The 17861-nt window shown below is 35.8% G+C and overlaps 1 protein-coding gene across 2 annotated transcripts in view; it reads left to right on the top strand.

Annotated features, from left to right (window-relative positions):
- TAF4B (TATA-box binding protein associated factor 4b) overlaps window positions 1-17861 on the top strand; it is a 121836-nt gene that overhangs the window by 87887 nt on the left and 16088 nt on the right. For both annotated transcript variants that reach the window (XM_036245808.1, XM_036245809.1), the window contains exon 14: window positions 8112-8222. In XM_036245808.1, the coding sequence (XP_036101701.1) occupies window positions 8112-8222 (111 nt within the window). The remainder of the gene's footprint in view (window positions 1-8111; window positions 8223-17861) is intronic.

The following is a 17861-nucleotide window of genomic DNA, read 5'->3' on the forward strand; positions in this document are numbered from 1 at the left end:
TTGCTACTTCATAACTGTAATTTTGCTACTGCTATGTCTTAGGCGACCCCTGTGAAAGGGTCATTCAACCCCCAAAGGGGTCGCAACCCACAGGTTGAGAACTGCTGCTAAAGTCAATTTTTAAAAATTATTTTTAAAAAATGAACATTTCTGGATTTCCAATACTGTCAGTGTCATAATTGTCTAGATAATTTAGTCCTTCCTGTTAAATATGTCTCTGTGTCTGTTGAGAGTTGGCTATATGACACTTGGTTTATTCATTCTTCATCTAGCTTCTCTGATTCTGTCTAAGCTTTAGGTTTCTATTTTCATTAATTTTAATTTTTTAAAATGTATTTTGTTCTTGAAAAAATGTGTTTAGCATCAAGAAGTATTAAATTTTACCTCCAAAAGTTTGTGTGATCTTTAAGGTAATCTGTTAATGTGTTTTGGGTCTTGATTAAAGTCAGTACTATCATAGTTAAAAATGAACAGAGACAAGTACTAAACACCAGAGATGAAATAATCTTTAACTACTATTGCTTTATTGTGCTCTAGGGCACTGACTTCAATTTTATGGGACCTCTACTTGGTATGAGAGAGACTGTGATAACGTGAAGTGCAGGCTTCTGCCTTTGTCACTAGCCATAAAGGAAGGAGTTGAGGATTCTATCAAAAAAGAATATGCCAAGCCTATTAGGAACAAGGTGTGTGCTGCTAGTATGGGTGAGAAGCAGGCTTAAGTTTTATTAAACAAAGTCTAGTTGGAATATAATATAATAGAAACCTGTTGTTATAATTCTGGTTAAACTAGCATTTAAGAATTTCAGTGAAGATGGAGTTAAATACACTCTACATTGTTTCTTCCACTGAATGCAGCTGTAAATCCTGGACAGACATGGAGCAGCTATTTGAGGGCTTTGAAAAGTAAACAAACAATAGGCAAATTGGGGAAGAAAATGAGAATTCAAATTACTGACAAACCAATGGTGAGATTGCCATCCCTTTACCTTTCCCACCCCCTGTCCCCAAGTCCCATTTTTTTCTGCTGCTTGACCTTAGACATGGACACAGTCACAGAAGTGTGCAGCAAAGCGTAATAACTAAAACTCCAGCTTTCTGGCTGAAGGACCATAAAGAGGAACCCCAGGGAATCCAGAATTACTGGGGAAATTACAGAAAGAGAAGAGATCAGGAAAGCAATCCCATTATCATTTTTTTAAACTTCTAGCCCTACTCCTGAGCTACACATTTGTCACATATAGATCTGAATCTGATCAGCATACCACTTTAAGAACTGAACTAAAAAACCACTGTCCTAAACTGACTACTGAATGGCACACTTTTGGGACAGATCCAAATATCATTGCAAAGGTTTTGAAAACTGAACTAACTTTGGAGACACAGACCACAGAAGTCAATTCAGAACCTGAGGCCTATACCTAACTGAGCTGTTTTGCATGCTAAAACAAAAATATGTACATTCCCCAAGAATTTAAAGACGCAGAGTCTCATAACATAATATTCAAAATATTCAGGATACAATCCAAAATTACTTGGCATGAAAAACCAGGAACATCTCAAATCTCATGGGAAGAAACAACACTTGCTAACCCCAAGATAACATAGATATTAGAGTTATCTGACAAATACTTTAAAGTAAGTAGCTACTATAAAAATGCTCCAAGAAGTAATTGAAACTACTCTTGAAATGATTGGAAAGATAGAGAGTCACAGAAAAGAAATAGAAGAAATAAACAATAAATTTCTAGCCCGGCCAGTTTGGCTCAGTGAATTGAGCATCATCCAGTGGACTGAGAGGTCCTGGTTAGATTCCCAGTCTGGGCACATGTCAGGGTTGCATGCTTGATCCCCAGTTGGGGGTATGCAGGAGGCAGCTAGTCAATACGTCTCTCTTACATCGATGCTTCTATTTCTCCCCCTTTCCCCCCCCCTCTCTATATAAAGAATAGCGTTCTAAAATCAAAATTTTATCATTGAAAATGACAACCGAAATAAAATGCTCACTGGATTGGTTGGATATTAGGAAAGAATCAGTTAACTTGAAGATGGATAAATAGAATTTATCTAATCTGAAAATCTGAGAGGAAAGTAGATTAAAAAACAAGTGGAGCCTCAGAGACCTGCGGGACAATGATCAAAGGTTTGACATTTAGGTTATTGAAATCTCAGAAGAAGATAAAGAGTAAGATGCTAAAATTTTGGGGGAAAAACAATGGCTAAACTCCTCTACATCCTAATTTAGAGAAAGCCCTAAACCTAAAGATTATAGAAGCTCAGTGAACCCCCAGACAGGGTAATCACCAAGAAGCTCTAACTCAGTTACACCAATCAGTTTCAGAAAACAAAGATAGAGTTTTGAGACTAGCCTTAGAAAAGGACACTTTTTTTAAACAGTTAAACAATAATTCATATAACTGTAGATTTTCCATCAGAAACTATGGAGACCAGAGGAAGTAGCAAATTATTTTTAAAGTCCTGGAAGAAAAGAACTCTAATCCAACCCGGAATTCTATATTCAGGGAAAATGTCCTGCAGAATGGAGGTGAAATAAAGATATTCTCAGATGAAGGAACATGAATAGAATGTTGCCAACCAACTTTTTCTAAAAGAATTGCTTAAGAAGTTTCTTTAGAATAAAGTGAAATGATACCAAAGGAAAACTTTTAAACATCTGGAGTGAAAAAAGAGCAACAGAAATGGTATTATAGATTATTATTCTGTTCTTGCATTTTTTTTTTTTTTTTTAATCCTCACCCGAGGACATTTTTGCATTTTTTGTTCAGACAGAGCGGGAGGGAGAGAGAGGAAGAGAGAGAGAGAAACATCGATGTGAAGGGACACATCGAGTGGTTGCCACCCGCACGACCAACCAGGGCCGGGGACAAACTGCAACCGAGGTACGTGCCCTTAGCGGGAACCAAACCCGGGTCTCTCTGTACCGCAGGCCGACGCTCTAACCGCTGAGCCAAACCGGCCAGGGCTGTTCTTCCATTTTTAAAAATGTTTAATTGAAAGCAAAATTATGACATTGTCAGGAATTTTCAGCTTGTGTGTATGTATGTATATGTATGTATGTATCTATCTATCTATAAACACACACTCACACACACATATGTATAATATATCAAATAACTATAATATAGTGTGGAGAGTAAAAGGACCTAGATATGGGTCAAGTGTCTATGTTCCACTTGAAGTGGTAAAATGTTGATTTTAAGTAGACTGAAATTTAAAGTGTGTATATTGTAATCTCTAGAGCTACCACTAAATTTTTAAAAAAAACTATTAAAAGACACATATTTTTAAAAAAATAGATAAATTAAAATGAAATTTACTAAAAATGTTTAACCCTAAACAAATAAGAAAAGGGGGGAAAATAAAAAAACAGAGAACAACCAAGACTACACTATCCTGCCAAACTATCATTTAGAATCGATGGACATATAAAGACTTTTCCTAGACAAGAAAAAGCTAAAGGAATTCATCACCACCAAACCAGTATTATATGAAATGTTGAAGGGTCTTCTTGAAGAGGAAGAAGATAAAATATATGAACAATAAAATGGCGATAAATACATATCTATCAACAATTGAATCTACAAACAAAGCGAACCAGCAGAACAGAAACAGACTCATAGAGAACTTTTTTTTGTTTGCCAGATGGGAAGGACTTGAGGGGAGGGATGGGTGAAAAAGGTGAAGGGATTAAGAAATATAAATTGGCCTCTCCGGTGTGGGTCAGTGGCTTGAGCATCGGTCCCATGAACTGAGAGGTCCCAGTCAATTTCCAATCAGGGCACAGGCCGGGGTTTCCGGCCTGACCCCTAGTAGGGGGCATGTAGGGGGCATGGATGTTTCTATTCTCCCCCTTCCTCTCTCTGAAAAAATCAATAAAAAATAAAGGAGTACAAATTGGTTGTTTGACTGATGCACCTCAAAAGAAGCAGGGATGGCCCTGGCCGGTTTGGCTCAGCTGATAGAGCATCAGCCTGCAGATCAAAGAGTCGCAGGTTTGATTCTGGTCAAGGGCATATACCTCCATTGCTGTTTGTCCCTGCCCTGGTCGGGTAGTAAGGGAGGCAATCTGTAGTTAAAATCTTCCAACCTAAGAAAAACCATTTGATCATGTTAAGTAATGCAGAAATATATTTGACAGATTTCAACATCCATTACTAATAATTCAGAAATCTAAGAATAAAAGGAACTTCCTTAGTTTGATAAAGGGCAGCTATTAAAACCTTACCACTAATATCATTCTTATTTTTTTTAATCCTCAGGTGAGGATATTTTTCCATTGATCTTTTTTTTTTTTTTTTTTTTTTTTTTTAGATAGAGTGGAAGGGAGGGATGGAGAGAGGGAGAGAGAAACATAAGTGTGAGGGAGATACATGGATTGGTCCCCACCCCCACCCTCCCAAAGGCCCCCAACAAGGGCCAGGGATCAAACCCACAACTGAGGTCAATGTGCCCTTGACTGGGAATCAAACTCCCGACTCTTTGGTCCATGTGCCAGTGCTCTTACTGCTGAGCCAAACCAGTTAGGGCCCACTAACAACATTCTTAATGGTGAAAAGACTGACTGCTTTCTTCCAAATATTATAAAAAAGACAAGGGTATCTGCTTCTATCCCCATATTCAACATTATAAATCTTAGTACAATAAGGGAAGAAAAAGAATAAAAGGCATATAGATTGAAGAGGGAGAAATAAAATTGGTTGTCCTTTGGTTCTCTCTCTCTTTCCTTTTTATTGAATTTATTGGGGTGACACTGGTTAACAAAATCATGCAGGTTTCAGGTGTACAATTCTACAACACATCATCTCTACACTGTATTTTGTGTTTACTACCCCAAGTCAAGTCTCCATTCATCACCATTTATCCCCCCTATATCCTTCATCTCCCCCCTCCCTCTTTTGGTTCTCTTAAATGTTTCTTTTATAGAGCAAAAGTTTTTAATTTTGATTAGTCCAGTTTGTCAAAACAAAACAAAAAACACTTGTTTTTTATGGAACCTGCTTTGGGTGTCATGTCTAAAATCTCTTTGCTGGGCCCCAAGTTATGAAGATTTTCTCTTTGCTCTTTGCTAGTTTATATTTCACATTTGGAGTTAAAGTTTATATAAGTTGTGAGGTGTTGAGGTTAAGACAGTTTTTTTTCTTTTCTTTGCATGTGGATGTCCATTTGCTCCAACAGTTGTTGAAAACACTATGCTTTTTCAATCGAACTTTTCTATTCTGGTCAAAAATCACTTGGCCCACCCTGGCCGGTTTGGTTCAGTGGTTACAGTGTCGGCCCACAGTTCAGAGAGTCCTGGGTTTGGTTTCCGCTAAGGGCACGTACCTTGATTGCAGTTTGTCCCCAGCCCCAGTTGGGGTTGTGTGGGTGGTGGCCAGTCGATGTGTCTCTCTCAAATCAAAGTTTCTCTCTGTGTCTTCCTCCCTCTCTCCCTCTCTCTCTGTGAATGCAAAAGGTGTCCTCAGGTGAGGATTAAAAAAAAAAAATCAGTTGTCCACATTCATGTGATTCTATTTCTCAATTCTCTGTTCTGTCCCATTAATCTGTGCCTATCTTTTGTCAATACCACATTATTTGGATTACTGTAACCTTATACTAATTCTTAAAGTGGTGTGGTGTAATTCTTCTAATTTTGTTCCCCTTTTTTTTTCTTTCCCAAATCGATTTAGCTGTTGTGGTTCCTTTGCCTTCCCATATAAAATTTAGAATCAGTTTATCCATATTTATTTTTTAAATTATTGGAATTGTGTTTAAATTTATAGATCATCTTGAAGAGAATTGAAATCTTTGTTGAGTCACAGCATTTCTCTCCATTTATCTTGTGGTTTATAACATACAAATAACTGTACATGGTAGATTTATATGTAAGTATTCCATTTATTATTATTATAAATGACATTTAGAAAATTATTATTAGAAGTGGCATTTAGAAAAATTTTTTGTCCAATTGTACCTTAATGTTATTTAGAGATGATTATTGTTTATGTTGATCTTGCATCTTGAAACCTTGTTAAACTCATTTATTAGTCGTAGGAGGATTTTGGTTTTCATTTTTTTGTAGCTAAATTGAGGTTTTTTAATGTAGATAATCATGTAATTTGCAATCCTGTTTCCACCAGCAAGCCTCCTACTCAAGGATCACTGTTTTTACTGATCTAGCTTGTCGTCTTTACCCACTGTGTATGTCAAATTCGCATTAATGCCCAGAACTTCTTCCTGTTCCTATTAAAAATGCCTAGTTTTTTTTGTATTTTGCTGACCAAGATAGTTTTTGAGAACGTTTGTTATAAATATAAAGCCAACCAAAACTATAGTCAGTTTCATTTTTGTTGGGTTTTAAAATTTTTTCTAAAATACAATGTTTGAGATTTCAAACAACCAAAGTATAATTCGCAGAGTGGGAGAAAATGTTTTACTACATGGAGAGAGAAATTTGATGACAGAGGTCAATTTCAAAACTTAATTTGGTGTGACTGTTTTACACTTGCCATTTCTCAACAGATAAAGACTCTAAAATATAGCTTGTTTGATTTGTACTACAGGGAAGATTAACTCAAATCTATTTTGTCACCTAGAATTTCAGGATATGACAGCATCAGATTCTAAAACTATATATTTTATTAAGAAGGCAAGCTAGCAATTAATATATAAACAAACTCATAATTTAAAAGAAAGATTATTGCCCTGTAATTTGTGAAACAAGTAGAAAATAGTTTTTAGTTAATTTTCTTCAGTTAAAATGTTTTTTGCTTTATTTAAGATTTGGTTACCTATGGTTTATTCTTTGTGATTGTTTAAAATAATCTGAAGTGATCTTTATTTTGTATCTTAGTGAGACTGCCTGTTTTACCATACATTATTTTCTTTTTTCATCTGCTCTTTTTCACATATGTTAAAAATTTGGCTAGTGTTCCTTTAAAACACACACACACACACACACACACACACACCCCACCCCCCACTCCCCACCCCCCAGCCCCCAGCAGGTTACTTTCAGTTGACTGTCCTGGAGCCTGATCTTGTTTAGCAACCAGAGCCATGTTCTTTTTTCCTTTTCTTCCATAGTGATAAGATTTTTATGGGAATTGAACATTCTTTCTCTTCTGGAAAAGCTTAAGGACCTGTGTGGTGTTATTTTATTTTTGACTTCCTCACCTTGCTTTTTGAAAGAATGCCATTTGACACTTGGCTTTGGTAAAATGGTGCTGTATGTCATGCTTTAATTTTTCAGTTTTAATGTCTTATTGATATGATTTATGGGGGCATCTTTCATGAGTTCCCTTGTATAGTTTAGTACCTACCTACTAAAAAATTATATCTTGTACGTTTGGTCATTTTGGGTTAAGTATGATAATGGTTATACAATTAAACAGTACTCACTTTCAATATTTGGCATGAAAATAAATACAGGGTAAGTACGTGAGAAAGTGTGCTGTATTGAAAAGGTTGGCTCTGAATTCTGTTTCTCCCACTTACTATTTGTGTGATCTTTATGAAGTTTTTTAATGTCCTAGTGTCTCAGTGTCTCCCTTAGTTAAAAAAAAAAAAAGGAATGAAGTATATTTATAATTTTCATATAACAATTCATATGTACCTTCCATTGTGGTTATGAGAGTTAAATGAGTTAATTTTAAGTAAACTGCCTTATAAATTATAAGCATAGAACTGTTTCCCACAAAATACAAAAACTGTCTTTATTTTTAAGTAATTTTCTTTTTATCTGAACAGAGTGACTATAGTTTGGCCAATTTACTGCTCATTTTATTCTTTAGGCATTTTTGACTTATGCTTAAACTAAGAAATTTAGCTCTAGCTGCCTTTCTTTTCTTTTTTCCCCTTGTATTCTATACTTCTTCTTCACCTAAATTCTGCCTCTTCCATTTAGAGATTCAGAACGAAAGACATTGTTGGAGTAAATGAATCAGGAAACGATGTGCCCTTGGCTGTTAGGAGAATCTAATACTTATTTTACACTGTAACTTAATTTGGTGAAGAACACAGAAATAGGCCTAGTGATCAGTTTCTTTCCCCCTGTGAGCATGACTATGGATAAACATTGCTTTTTTTGTTTGTTTTTGTTATTCCATCTTTAGTTACAACAGTTGGAGCTCGCACAGATACAGCAAAGAGATGCTAACCTCACAGCCCTTGCTGCTATTGGACCAAGGAAGAAGAGACCACTGGAATCTGGGTCTGGAAATGAGGTACTGATAATCATGTTTGTTATTTTATTTTTCATGTCAAGAAAGCAAGCCAAAAGGAAGCAAAGACATACAGATAGGTTACCCTACCTTGCATGCTCTTGCTGCCAAACACTGATGAAAATTCCCCTTTGCCTATTTTATAAAATCTTAATTTTTGTCAGGTTTTTAAGGTATGCACCGCCTTGAACTCCTACTTACTACATATTTTATACCTCTTCCTGTATTCCAATTTTAGTCATACTGAGTCTCACTACCTCAATTTTTTATTTCTGCGTATTCATATAATCCTCTCTCTGTGTGTCTAAATTCAGCTTGTCTATTAAGATCAAATTTGACATCTTATTTCTTCCATGAACCCAACTATTCTTTCCCACACTGACTTGTTTTCTTTTTTTTCTTTGTTTTTGAAAGTATTACAGATATTCCTCCTTTTTTACCCTTTGACCCCTTCCTCCCCTCTCCAACCCCACCCCACTCCTGCTTTCCCCAAACCTGACTTGTTTTCTGAGCACATAGTGTTTGCATGGCATTTACTGTTCTCTGTTCCTTGTGTGTATGTTTTTTCTTTTTGTGAGGTTTGAAACCTCTAGAGCAAGACTATAATTCTATTTTTTTTTTTTGTATTCCCCACAGAACTGGGCATATATATACTCAATAAATATCATTCATTGTATAACACCCAGGAAGGACTTTACTTATTTCTTAAGAGCAATTATTTGATAATATTAGATTTTCAGATTGATCATCAGGGCTGAGATAGAGGTACAATAAGAGCTCTGAGATAGTGTCAGCAATAAAGAGCTACCGTGGCTTATCTGTTCTGCTCTGTAAAATTTAAATGTGTGTTGAAACAGGCTCCTCCCCAGGATTGACCCTTAGCAGTGACAGTTCCTAAATGAATAACAGTCATCTCAGCAGAGAACAGATTTAAAAAATCTAGATGTTTTCATTATAAATCTAATGAATGCAATGTGTTCACATGCTAAAGAAATTAACAGTAAAAATATATTTGAAAAAACAAGTGTTTACTCCTCACAGAATTCCAGTCTCTTATCCCTGCCTAGTCAGATGTAACCACTGTTGAGGTTTGCACATAGCCTTATAGAAAGTTGTTATGAACGTGGGCATATATCTCATGTACATTCACAAATCCACATGTTTGATTTTAATGTGATCAAACTATGCCCTTAAGATTTCCCTCCTTTTCCATAATCTCTCTCATATAATTCACTTTCATAGTTTAGAAAGTATGATTTATAGTCCCCATATCCACAGGGGGTGGGTCTTTATCCTCAGATTCAACCAACCACAGAAGGAAAATACTTGAAAAAATGTTATATTGTTGCTAATATGTATTATGTAGTTAGGCCTGTGATGGTTCTGTCTGTACCAAACATGTGTAGACATTTTTTTCTTTATATTATTCCCTAAACAATATATTATAACAACTATTTACTTAGCATTTACATTACATTATATATTATAAGTAATCTAGATATTATTAAAGTGTATAGGAGGATGCATGTCGGTTATATATAAATACTAAGCCATTCTGTATAGGGGACTTGAACATCTTATCTGTGGGGTCATAGAACCAATCCACTATGGATACCGAGGGACAACTGTACTATATTTAGATAAATATAATTTATCTGACTAGTCCTCTAGTGGGCATATAGTTTGTTCCCATGTTTTTGCTTTTATTGGCTCAGAGAACAACACCCTTTTACCTACATTGTTGTGTGCTTGTCCAAGTAACCGTAGGCTAAATTCCTAGAAATAGAATTTCTGGGTTAAGGGGTATGCATAATAGGAAAAACTTTTTAGAAAAATTCAAACATATGCAAGGAAGAAGAGCATAATATAATGAATTTCTAAATACACCCTCCACCCTATTATAACTACTATCAGTGTATGTTTAATCTTATTTCATTTATATCCATACCAACTTTCTCCGGTTATTTTAAAGTTAATCCTAGACTCAGTAGAATTTTGTTTATAAATATTATTTGTTGCTTTTGATATTCTTATTTTTTTAATCCTCATCCGAGGATATTTTTCCATTTATTGTCAGATAGAGTGGAAGGAAGGGTGAGGGAGGGAGAAAGGGAGAGAGAGAGAAACATCAATGTGAGAGAGACACATTGATTGGTTGCCACCTGAATGACTCTAACCGGGGCCGGGGACAAACTGCAATCGAGGTGCATGCCCTTGGCCGGAATCGAACCTGGATTCTTTGGTCCACAGGCTGCCGCTCTAACCGCTGAGCCAAACTGGTCAAGGGTGTTGCTTTTGATTTTTTTTTTTTTAATAAATATTTTAAAATTACCCCCGAATAAGCTGTGTCAGTTTTTATATCTATTCGTGCCTGTTGTTCCACACTCTCATTAACACTGGAGATTATCTTTGCCATCTGTACTTAAAATGCAATTTTTTTTTATCCTCACCGGAGGGCATTTTTCCATTCTTTGTTCAGACAGAGCAGGAGGGAAAGAGAGGAAGAGAGAGAGAGAAACATTGACGTGAAAGGGACACATCGAGTGGTCGCCACCCCAACCAGGGCCGGGGACAAACTGCAACCGAGGCACATGCCCTTAGTGGGAACCAAACCCAGGTCTCTCCAGAGCACAGGCCAACGCTCTAACCGCTGAGCCAAACCGGCTAGGGCTAAAATGCAATTTTTAATAGAGTATTTACATTATAAGTAAAATCAAACATTTTTTCATATGTATATCGACATATTCAATTTACCTTTTTCCCACTGAGTTTATATTTTTTAATTGATTAGGAAAATGGAATACTCCGTGCCCCCTTCCACTTTTCTTTCATTTTGGACATTCTTCATCTAAAAGTCTTTATTTTTCTTTTGGAAAAATCAAAACAAAAAAGAGTCTTTTGTTTTTGTTTTCTGGGCTTTTATTATATTTAGAAAACCTTTCTTATTTTTAATTGAAATATACAGCATTATATTAGGTTTAGATATACAACATAATGATTTGATATACTATTATATATTGCAAAATGATCACCACAATAAGTAGTTAACATTTATCACCACACAGTTTCTTTTGATGAGAACTTATAACTTTTAAGATTTACTTTCCTACCAACTTTCAAATATATTATAACATATTATTAAATATATTTTCCATCTTGTACGTTACATCCCCAGGACTTATTTTATAACTGGACATTTGTACCTTTCTTAATTAGAATTAAATTAGTACATTAGTAAATTAAATAAAATCTTTTATTTTATCTCTCTTTTTTTTTTTGGCTAATCCTCATCCGAGGGTATTTTTCCATTGATTTCTAGGGAGAGTGGAAGGGAGGGAGGGAGAGAGAAAGAAACATCAATGTGAGAGAGACACATCAGTTGATTGCCTCCTGCATGACCTTGATCAGGGCCGGGGATCAAACTTGCAACCCACGTATGTGCCCTTGACCAGAATTGAACCCTATAGTCTGTGGGTTGACACTCTAACCACTGAGCTAAACCAGCCAGGATTTATTTTGCCTTTTAAATACAAATATTTGATTCATTCACAATTTCTTTTGAATAAACGTTGAGATATAGATTTAGCTTTATTACTTCAGTTCTCCCTCATTCTCCCCCAGGCTAGCAAATTGTCCCAACACTATTTATTCAGTAATTCTTTCCCCACTGATTTGAAATGCCATCTTTATCACACACTATTTTTTATTGAATACAAATTCCCATATGTATTTGAATTTGTTTCTGTATATTCTGAGCCAGTAATGAAAATGTTCTGTTCTGGGTCTGTGCTGTCCTAAATAGCCACATATGGCTCTTGAACAATTGAGCTATGGCTGTGTAATTGAGGAAATAAAGTTTAAATTTTTAAAAATTAATATAAATTTTAATAGTAACATGTGGCTAGTAGCCACTATATTAGTGCAGCAGGGCTACTGTGTGGATATATATTTGTTTATGGCTATTTATGTATTAGTACCAAGGTTTTTTATCCCCTTAACTATCTTAACCTTTTTTAAGTGTACAGCCAGTGGTGTTAATCATTTTCACACTGTTGCAACTTATCTCCAGAACTTTTTCATCCTGCTGAACAAGTCCCCATTTCTCCCTTCCTCAGCCCCTGGTAGCCACAATTCTACTTAGCTCCTCAGGATTCCAATTTTTAATATGATGTATATTAAAAATATGGTAATCCCAGCCAGTGTGGCGCAGCAGTTGAGCATCGACTCATGCACCAAGAGGTTGCTGTTTTGATTCCTGGTCAAGGCACATGCCCATGTTGTGGGCCAAATTCTCGGCAGGGGGCATGCAGGAGGTAGCCAATCGATGTTCTCTCATCAATGTTTCTATCTCTCCCTCTCCCTTCCTCTCTCTCTAAAATCAATAAAGAATAAATAAATAAATGAAAATATGGTAAAATAGGCTAGTAGAGAGTTGTATTTCTACTTCTCTGGCACGGGATAACCCACTGCCCCTTATTTTTGGTCTATTTGTATATAAATATGTGTAAATGTTTTATTAAAACTGAGGCATGCTATTTTATCATTAAGCATATGTATGTAAATATGGCCTAGTTAGCATACTACTTTCTTTCGTAGCAAGAATTTTTTCATTCACATAGTTATTATATTTATAATATTTCTCCTTTGAGAAAGAACTACAGGGCCCTGGCTGGTTTGACTCAGCGGTTAGAGCGTTGGCCCTTGGACCAAAGGGTCATGGGTTCGATTCTGGTCAAGGGCAAGTACCTGGGTTGCAGGTTTGATCCTCTGCCCCAGTCGGGGTCATGTTGTGTAGGAGGCAACCAATTGATGTGTCTCTCTCACATGGATGTTTCTTTCATTCTCTGTCCCTGCTCTTCCTCCCTTTCACTCTCTGAAAATCAATGGAAAAATATCCTTATGTGAGGATTAATAATAACAAAAAAGGAGTTACAGGGATGTCTATATGGTAGCATTAATTATTCAACAAATTCTGTTAAATGTTTGCTTGTGGGGAAGCATCATAGCTTGTTGAATAAGTACTTGTTCTTTGGACTCAGACAAATCTGCGTTTGTTTCTTCACTCTTTAAGTTTTGTAACCTTTGACAAGTTCTTTAAACCCCATACCTCAATTATCTCTATCTGGAAAATCAGTATAATACCTGCCTTATAATGTTTTAAGGACTGGGTTATGTAAAGTGCTTAATTACTTCCTAGCCTGCAAGTAGAGGCTTAATAAATTGACATTGTTGTCATCATAGTAATGGTGCTATTACTTTAGCTTTTAATAGTATTTTATAAGTAGTGTTCATGATCCGTAGTGAATTTGAAATGTTATCCATTAATCTCTCCAGAGCTTTGCTTTTCTGTCTCATTTGAGTTTGTCACAAATTTTAGAAACATTAAACATTTTCTAGTTTATAATAGAGTTTTATGTATTTTCAGTGACTATATGTTTGAATCTGAGAAAGTCATAGGATAGGGGATGCAGGGGTGGGAGAGAGAAATGTACTGTTTCAAAACAGTGATAAAATCAATTTATATGGTTTAGCATCAAAATGAAGAATTCTTTTCAAATTTCAAACCCAAATGTGTTCTAACTTAGATGTAAATATACTGAATTGTCTGTTTGCTTTGTGCTTCTGTTTTGTGAATTTAGGCATGTGTATTTTCTCCTTGTTTTCTGAAGTTTAAGCTTAGATACGTGTCAGACATTCACTGAATTACTCAACAGCCAATACTGTAATGCCATTCTGAATTGAAAACATACATTTTTTTAATGAGCTGGTAACGTTTTAGGACAGCCTTTATTTTGAAATAGCAGAAGCCTACTATCTTTTATGTGCAGCTCAGTGGTTGAGCATGGATCCATGTACCAAGAGGTCACTGGTTCAATTCCTAGTCAGGACACATGCCCAGGTTGTGGGCCAAATCCCTGGTGGGGGCATGCAGGAGGTAGCCAGTCAATGTTCTCTCATCGATGTTTCTATCCTCCCCCCTTCCTCCTCTCTCTCTAAAATCAATAAAGAAAAAAAAATTTTTTTTTAAAGAGAGAGAGAGAAACTCATTTGTTGTTCCACTTGTTTATGCATTCATTAGTTGATTCTTGTATGTGCCCTGAATGGGGATGAACCCACAACTTTGGTGTTTCTTGATGATGCTCTAACCAACTGAGTTACCTGACCAGGGCCTTGTTAATATTTTTATTTATGGTGTTTTAACTATAAGGGCAGTTTTCTTTTAAAATATGGGAAACTGAAGAGAACCCTTATTGTATGCTTTTTCAGTGTTTAAAGTTCTTTATTCACTTGTTTTATTCCCTCACGAATAACACAGAAAGGATGTGTGAAACCATTTATAATATGAATATTCTAGACCATGGAAACTGAGGCTTAACTTTTTGTTTGCTTCTTTCTTTATAGATAGGAAACTGAAATCTTTTTTAATTTAAATTTTCTAGAATAAGTATATAATCTTTGAGGGGAGTAAGGTAGAATTTAGTTCTTTGAAGAGTAAGTAACTCTTTTGTTCAAATGTAGGGCTTTTTCCTACTGATTGGATAGCTTTTAGTTTGAAAGTTTGAATAAAATGACGGTTGTTTAAAAAATTGTAAAATCAGAAAATTAAGCTTAGTACCTTAGCATTCATAAATCACCATGGTGTGTGTGTAATAAATCAACAATAATAATTTGGAGAAATTAGTTTTAGACCTTCATCCTTTAGTGTGGTTTTTTTTTCCCCTGTTATGTAAAACATAGCAAAACTGCCTCTTATCCTTAAGAAAATTTTTCTATTTGCACAATTTATGTATTAAACTAGCATATTACAGAATTACGTTTGATATTCTCAGAAGTCTTGTAAAGTTGAATAGCATCAGCTACTGTCTCCTTGTGTTATCCTGGCAAAAAGCAACAAGTACCAATTATTTATATAACCAAATATTTATACAGCCTGTTGGATTTAGCAGAGGAAACGTAGTTAAAATTTACTCCTTGGGAGTGCTTGAATTTGTCCTGAATTTGCTGCTGTGGTTTGAAGTTTATATATATATATATATATAGTTAGTTGGCTTTTAAGTTAACATAGGCTATACAGATACTTAGAATAAATTAGAACCTACTTTAAGATTTAGAGTATCTACATGTATGTATTGTGTATATATATTGCTTAGATGATGTGTTTGGGATCCTTTGGGATGTTAAGACATTAATAACTTTACTTCCTGTATTAATTTTAGACCCTTGGATTAGAAATCATCTTTTTCCCTATTAGCAATACTTTCAAATAGTTCCTGTAACTTATTAATGATGCAACATTCATAACAGTGTTTCTTTTCTTTTTGTTTTTTTAATTCTTACCTGGGGATATGTTTATTGATTTTGGAGAGAGAGGAAAGAAGGAGAGAGAGAAACATCAATTGCCTCTTGTATGTGCCCCTAACCCACAATCTAGGTGTGTGTCCTGACTGGGAATTAAATTCACAACCTTTTTCTTTTATTTTTAATTAATTAATTTTTGTTACAGATGTTTCTTTTCCCCACATTGACACCTTCCTCCCGATCCCGCCCGCGCCCTCACAGCATTGTTGTCTGTGTCCATTGGTCATGCATGTATGCATGTAAGTTCTTTGGTGTATCTCCCCTCTACCTCCCCATCCCGCACCCACCTCCTCTGAGGTGTTAAATTCACAACCTTTTTGCTATTTAGGGTGATGCTCCAAACAACTGAGCCACCCAGCTAGGGCTCATAACAATGTTTCTTTACTTTTGTTGAATAGGTCTAAAAAATCCTATCATTATACATGGAAGTGATTTTTGTAGGTGTGGAAGTACAAATTTTGGAATGTCAACATGCAGCTTTACTTTTAGTGCTTTTTTTTTTGACAAGCGTAAATAAATGAGGCCTCCTGAGAGCATTTAATTATTCAGTTGACTTGAAAATGCTGATATTTCTTTAAAAATTAAGTGGTTACAGTACCAGATCAGCTGCATAGTACTTACAGTATTTATGTTCTAGTTTGTGTTGCTTAAACTAATATTCATTTGCTAACCAAAATGACAAAATTACCATGAGGATAAGTATCTGCACTTTCTATCTAGAAGCAGTTGAGAGTACTCCCTTGTATAAGGCTAACCCATGGGGATAAAAGGAAAAAGGGCTTTTATGAAACTTTGCTTAGCAATAAGTTGGAAAACTTGATTAAAAAATCAATTCTGGCCCTGGCTGGTTTGGAGCAGCAGTTGGAGCGTCGGCCCATGGATCAGAGAGTCCTGGGTTCAGTTCCCGCTAAGGGCACATACCTCGGTTGCAGTTTGTCCCCGGCCCCAGTTGGAGTCGTGTGGGTGGCAGCCACTCGATGTGTCTCTCTCGCATCAATGTTTCTCTTTCTCTCTTCCTCCCTCTCTCCCTCCTGCTCTATCTGAAGATAAATGCAAAAATGTTCCTTCCTCTCTCCCTCCTGCTCTATCTGAAGATAAATGCAAAAGTGTCCTTTGGTGAGGATTAAAAAAAATCAATTTTGATGTTGGTCAAATTTTTTTTTTCCACAGTAGAATTTTAGAGTTGGATGTCAGATTTTCTTTTCCATTTTATCACCTGAGGATATTTTTTCCATTGAGTTTTACAGAGAGTGTAAGGGAAGGGGGAATGGAAGGAGAGAGAGAGAGACACATCGACCGGTTGCCTCCCGCAAAACCCAGACCGGGACTGGGGATCGAACCTGCAGTGTGCCCTTGATAAGAACTGAACCCGAGACCCTTTGGTCCATGGGCCAATGCTCTAACTGCTGAGCCTACGTGACTAGGGCAGATGTCAGATATTGATAACAGTTTTTGTTCTCTCTACCAACAGTTAAAGGTTCATTCCTAAAATGCATTTTTTCTGTATTGTACTTTTTAATCTGTAAGACTTGAAAATAAGGCATTTCATTTGGGGCATTCTTGTGAATATTTATTTTTAAACCAAGCATTCTTTACATATTATTAGCCAGGCAAATATTTGGATATAATCTATAAAATGATTCTACTACAGAACCCTAAATGTAGATTTCTAACCATTTATGTTTGATGGTCTCACTGTAAGATTAATAATAGAAACTATCACATTGCTGTATTTTATGAGCAGACTTAATGAATAAAGGGGAAAGAAGATAACATGTTAAGTTCCATTGTCAGGGATAGTCTATGTTGTAGCTTACAGAAGAGTGACTGTTTGGGAAAGACATGAACTTTTGAAAAATCCTGTACTACAAATACTGTTCCACAGCAGTTTGCTGTAGCTGTTGTTAGAACTTTTTGTATAAACCTTAAGGTCTTGTTGGGACCTATTTAGCAACTACCTTTTGTAGTAACTTAATTTTCCTTTAGCTCTGATTTGATGTTTCCATCATAGAGTAGTGTGTTTTATTTTGGGGGGGGATGAGGTAATCAGAGGGAAGGAAGGTTTCAGAAAGTTATGGGCAAACAGCAATGAAAAAAATAGGGTAAAGAAATAAATGATGTTATAAAGGAAACAAGAGTTTTAAGAATGTTTCCATGTTTCTTTGCTATTATTTGGTGTGTCTGAGTGCCTTAAAAAAAAACACATGTGGTTTTCATTTTGCTGAACACCTGGTCCTTTGAAGGGCAGAGCATGTATGTCATTAAGGGCTTAACGCATTTTTT

This window comes from Molossus molossus, unplaced genomic scaffold (assembly GCF_014108415.1).
Source record: "Molossus molossus isolate mMolMol1 unplaced genomic scaffold, mMolMol1.p scaffold_m16_p_6, whole genome shotgun sequence".
NCBI classification, from domain to species: Eukaryota; Metazoa; Chordata; class Mammalia; order Chiroptera; family Molossidae; genus Molossus; species Molossus molossus.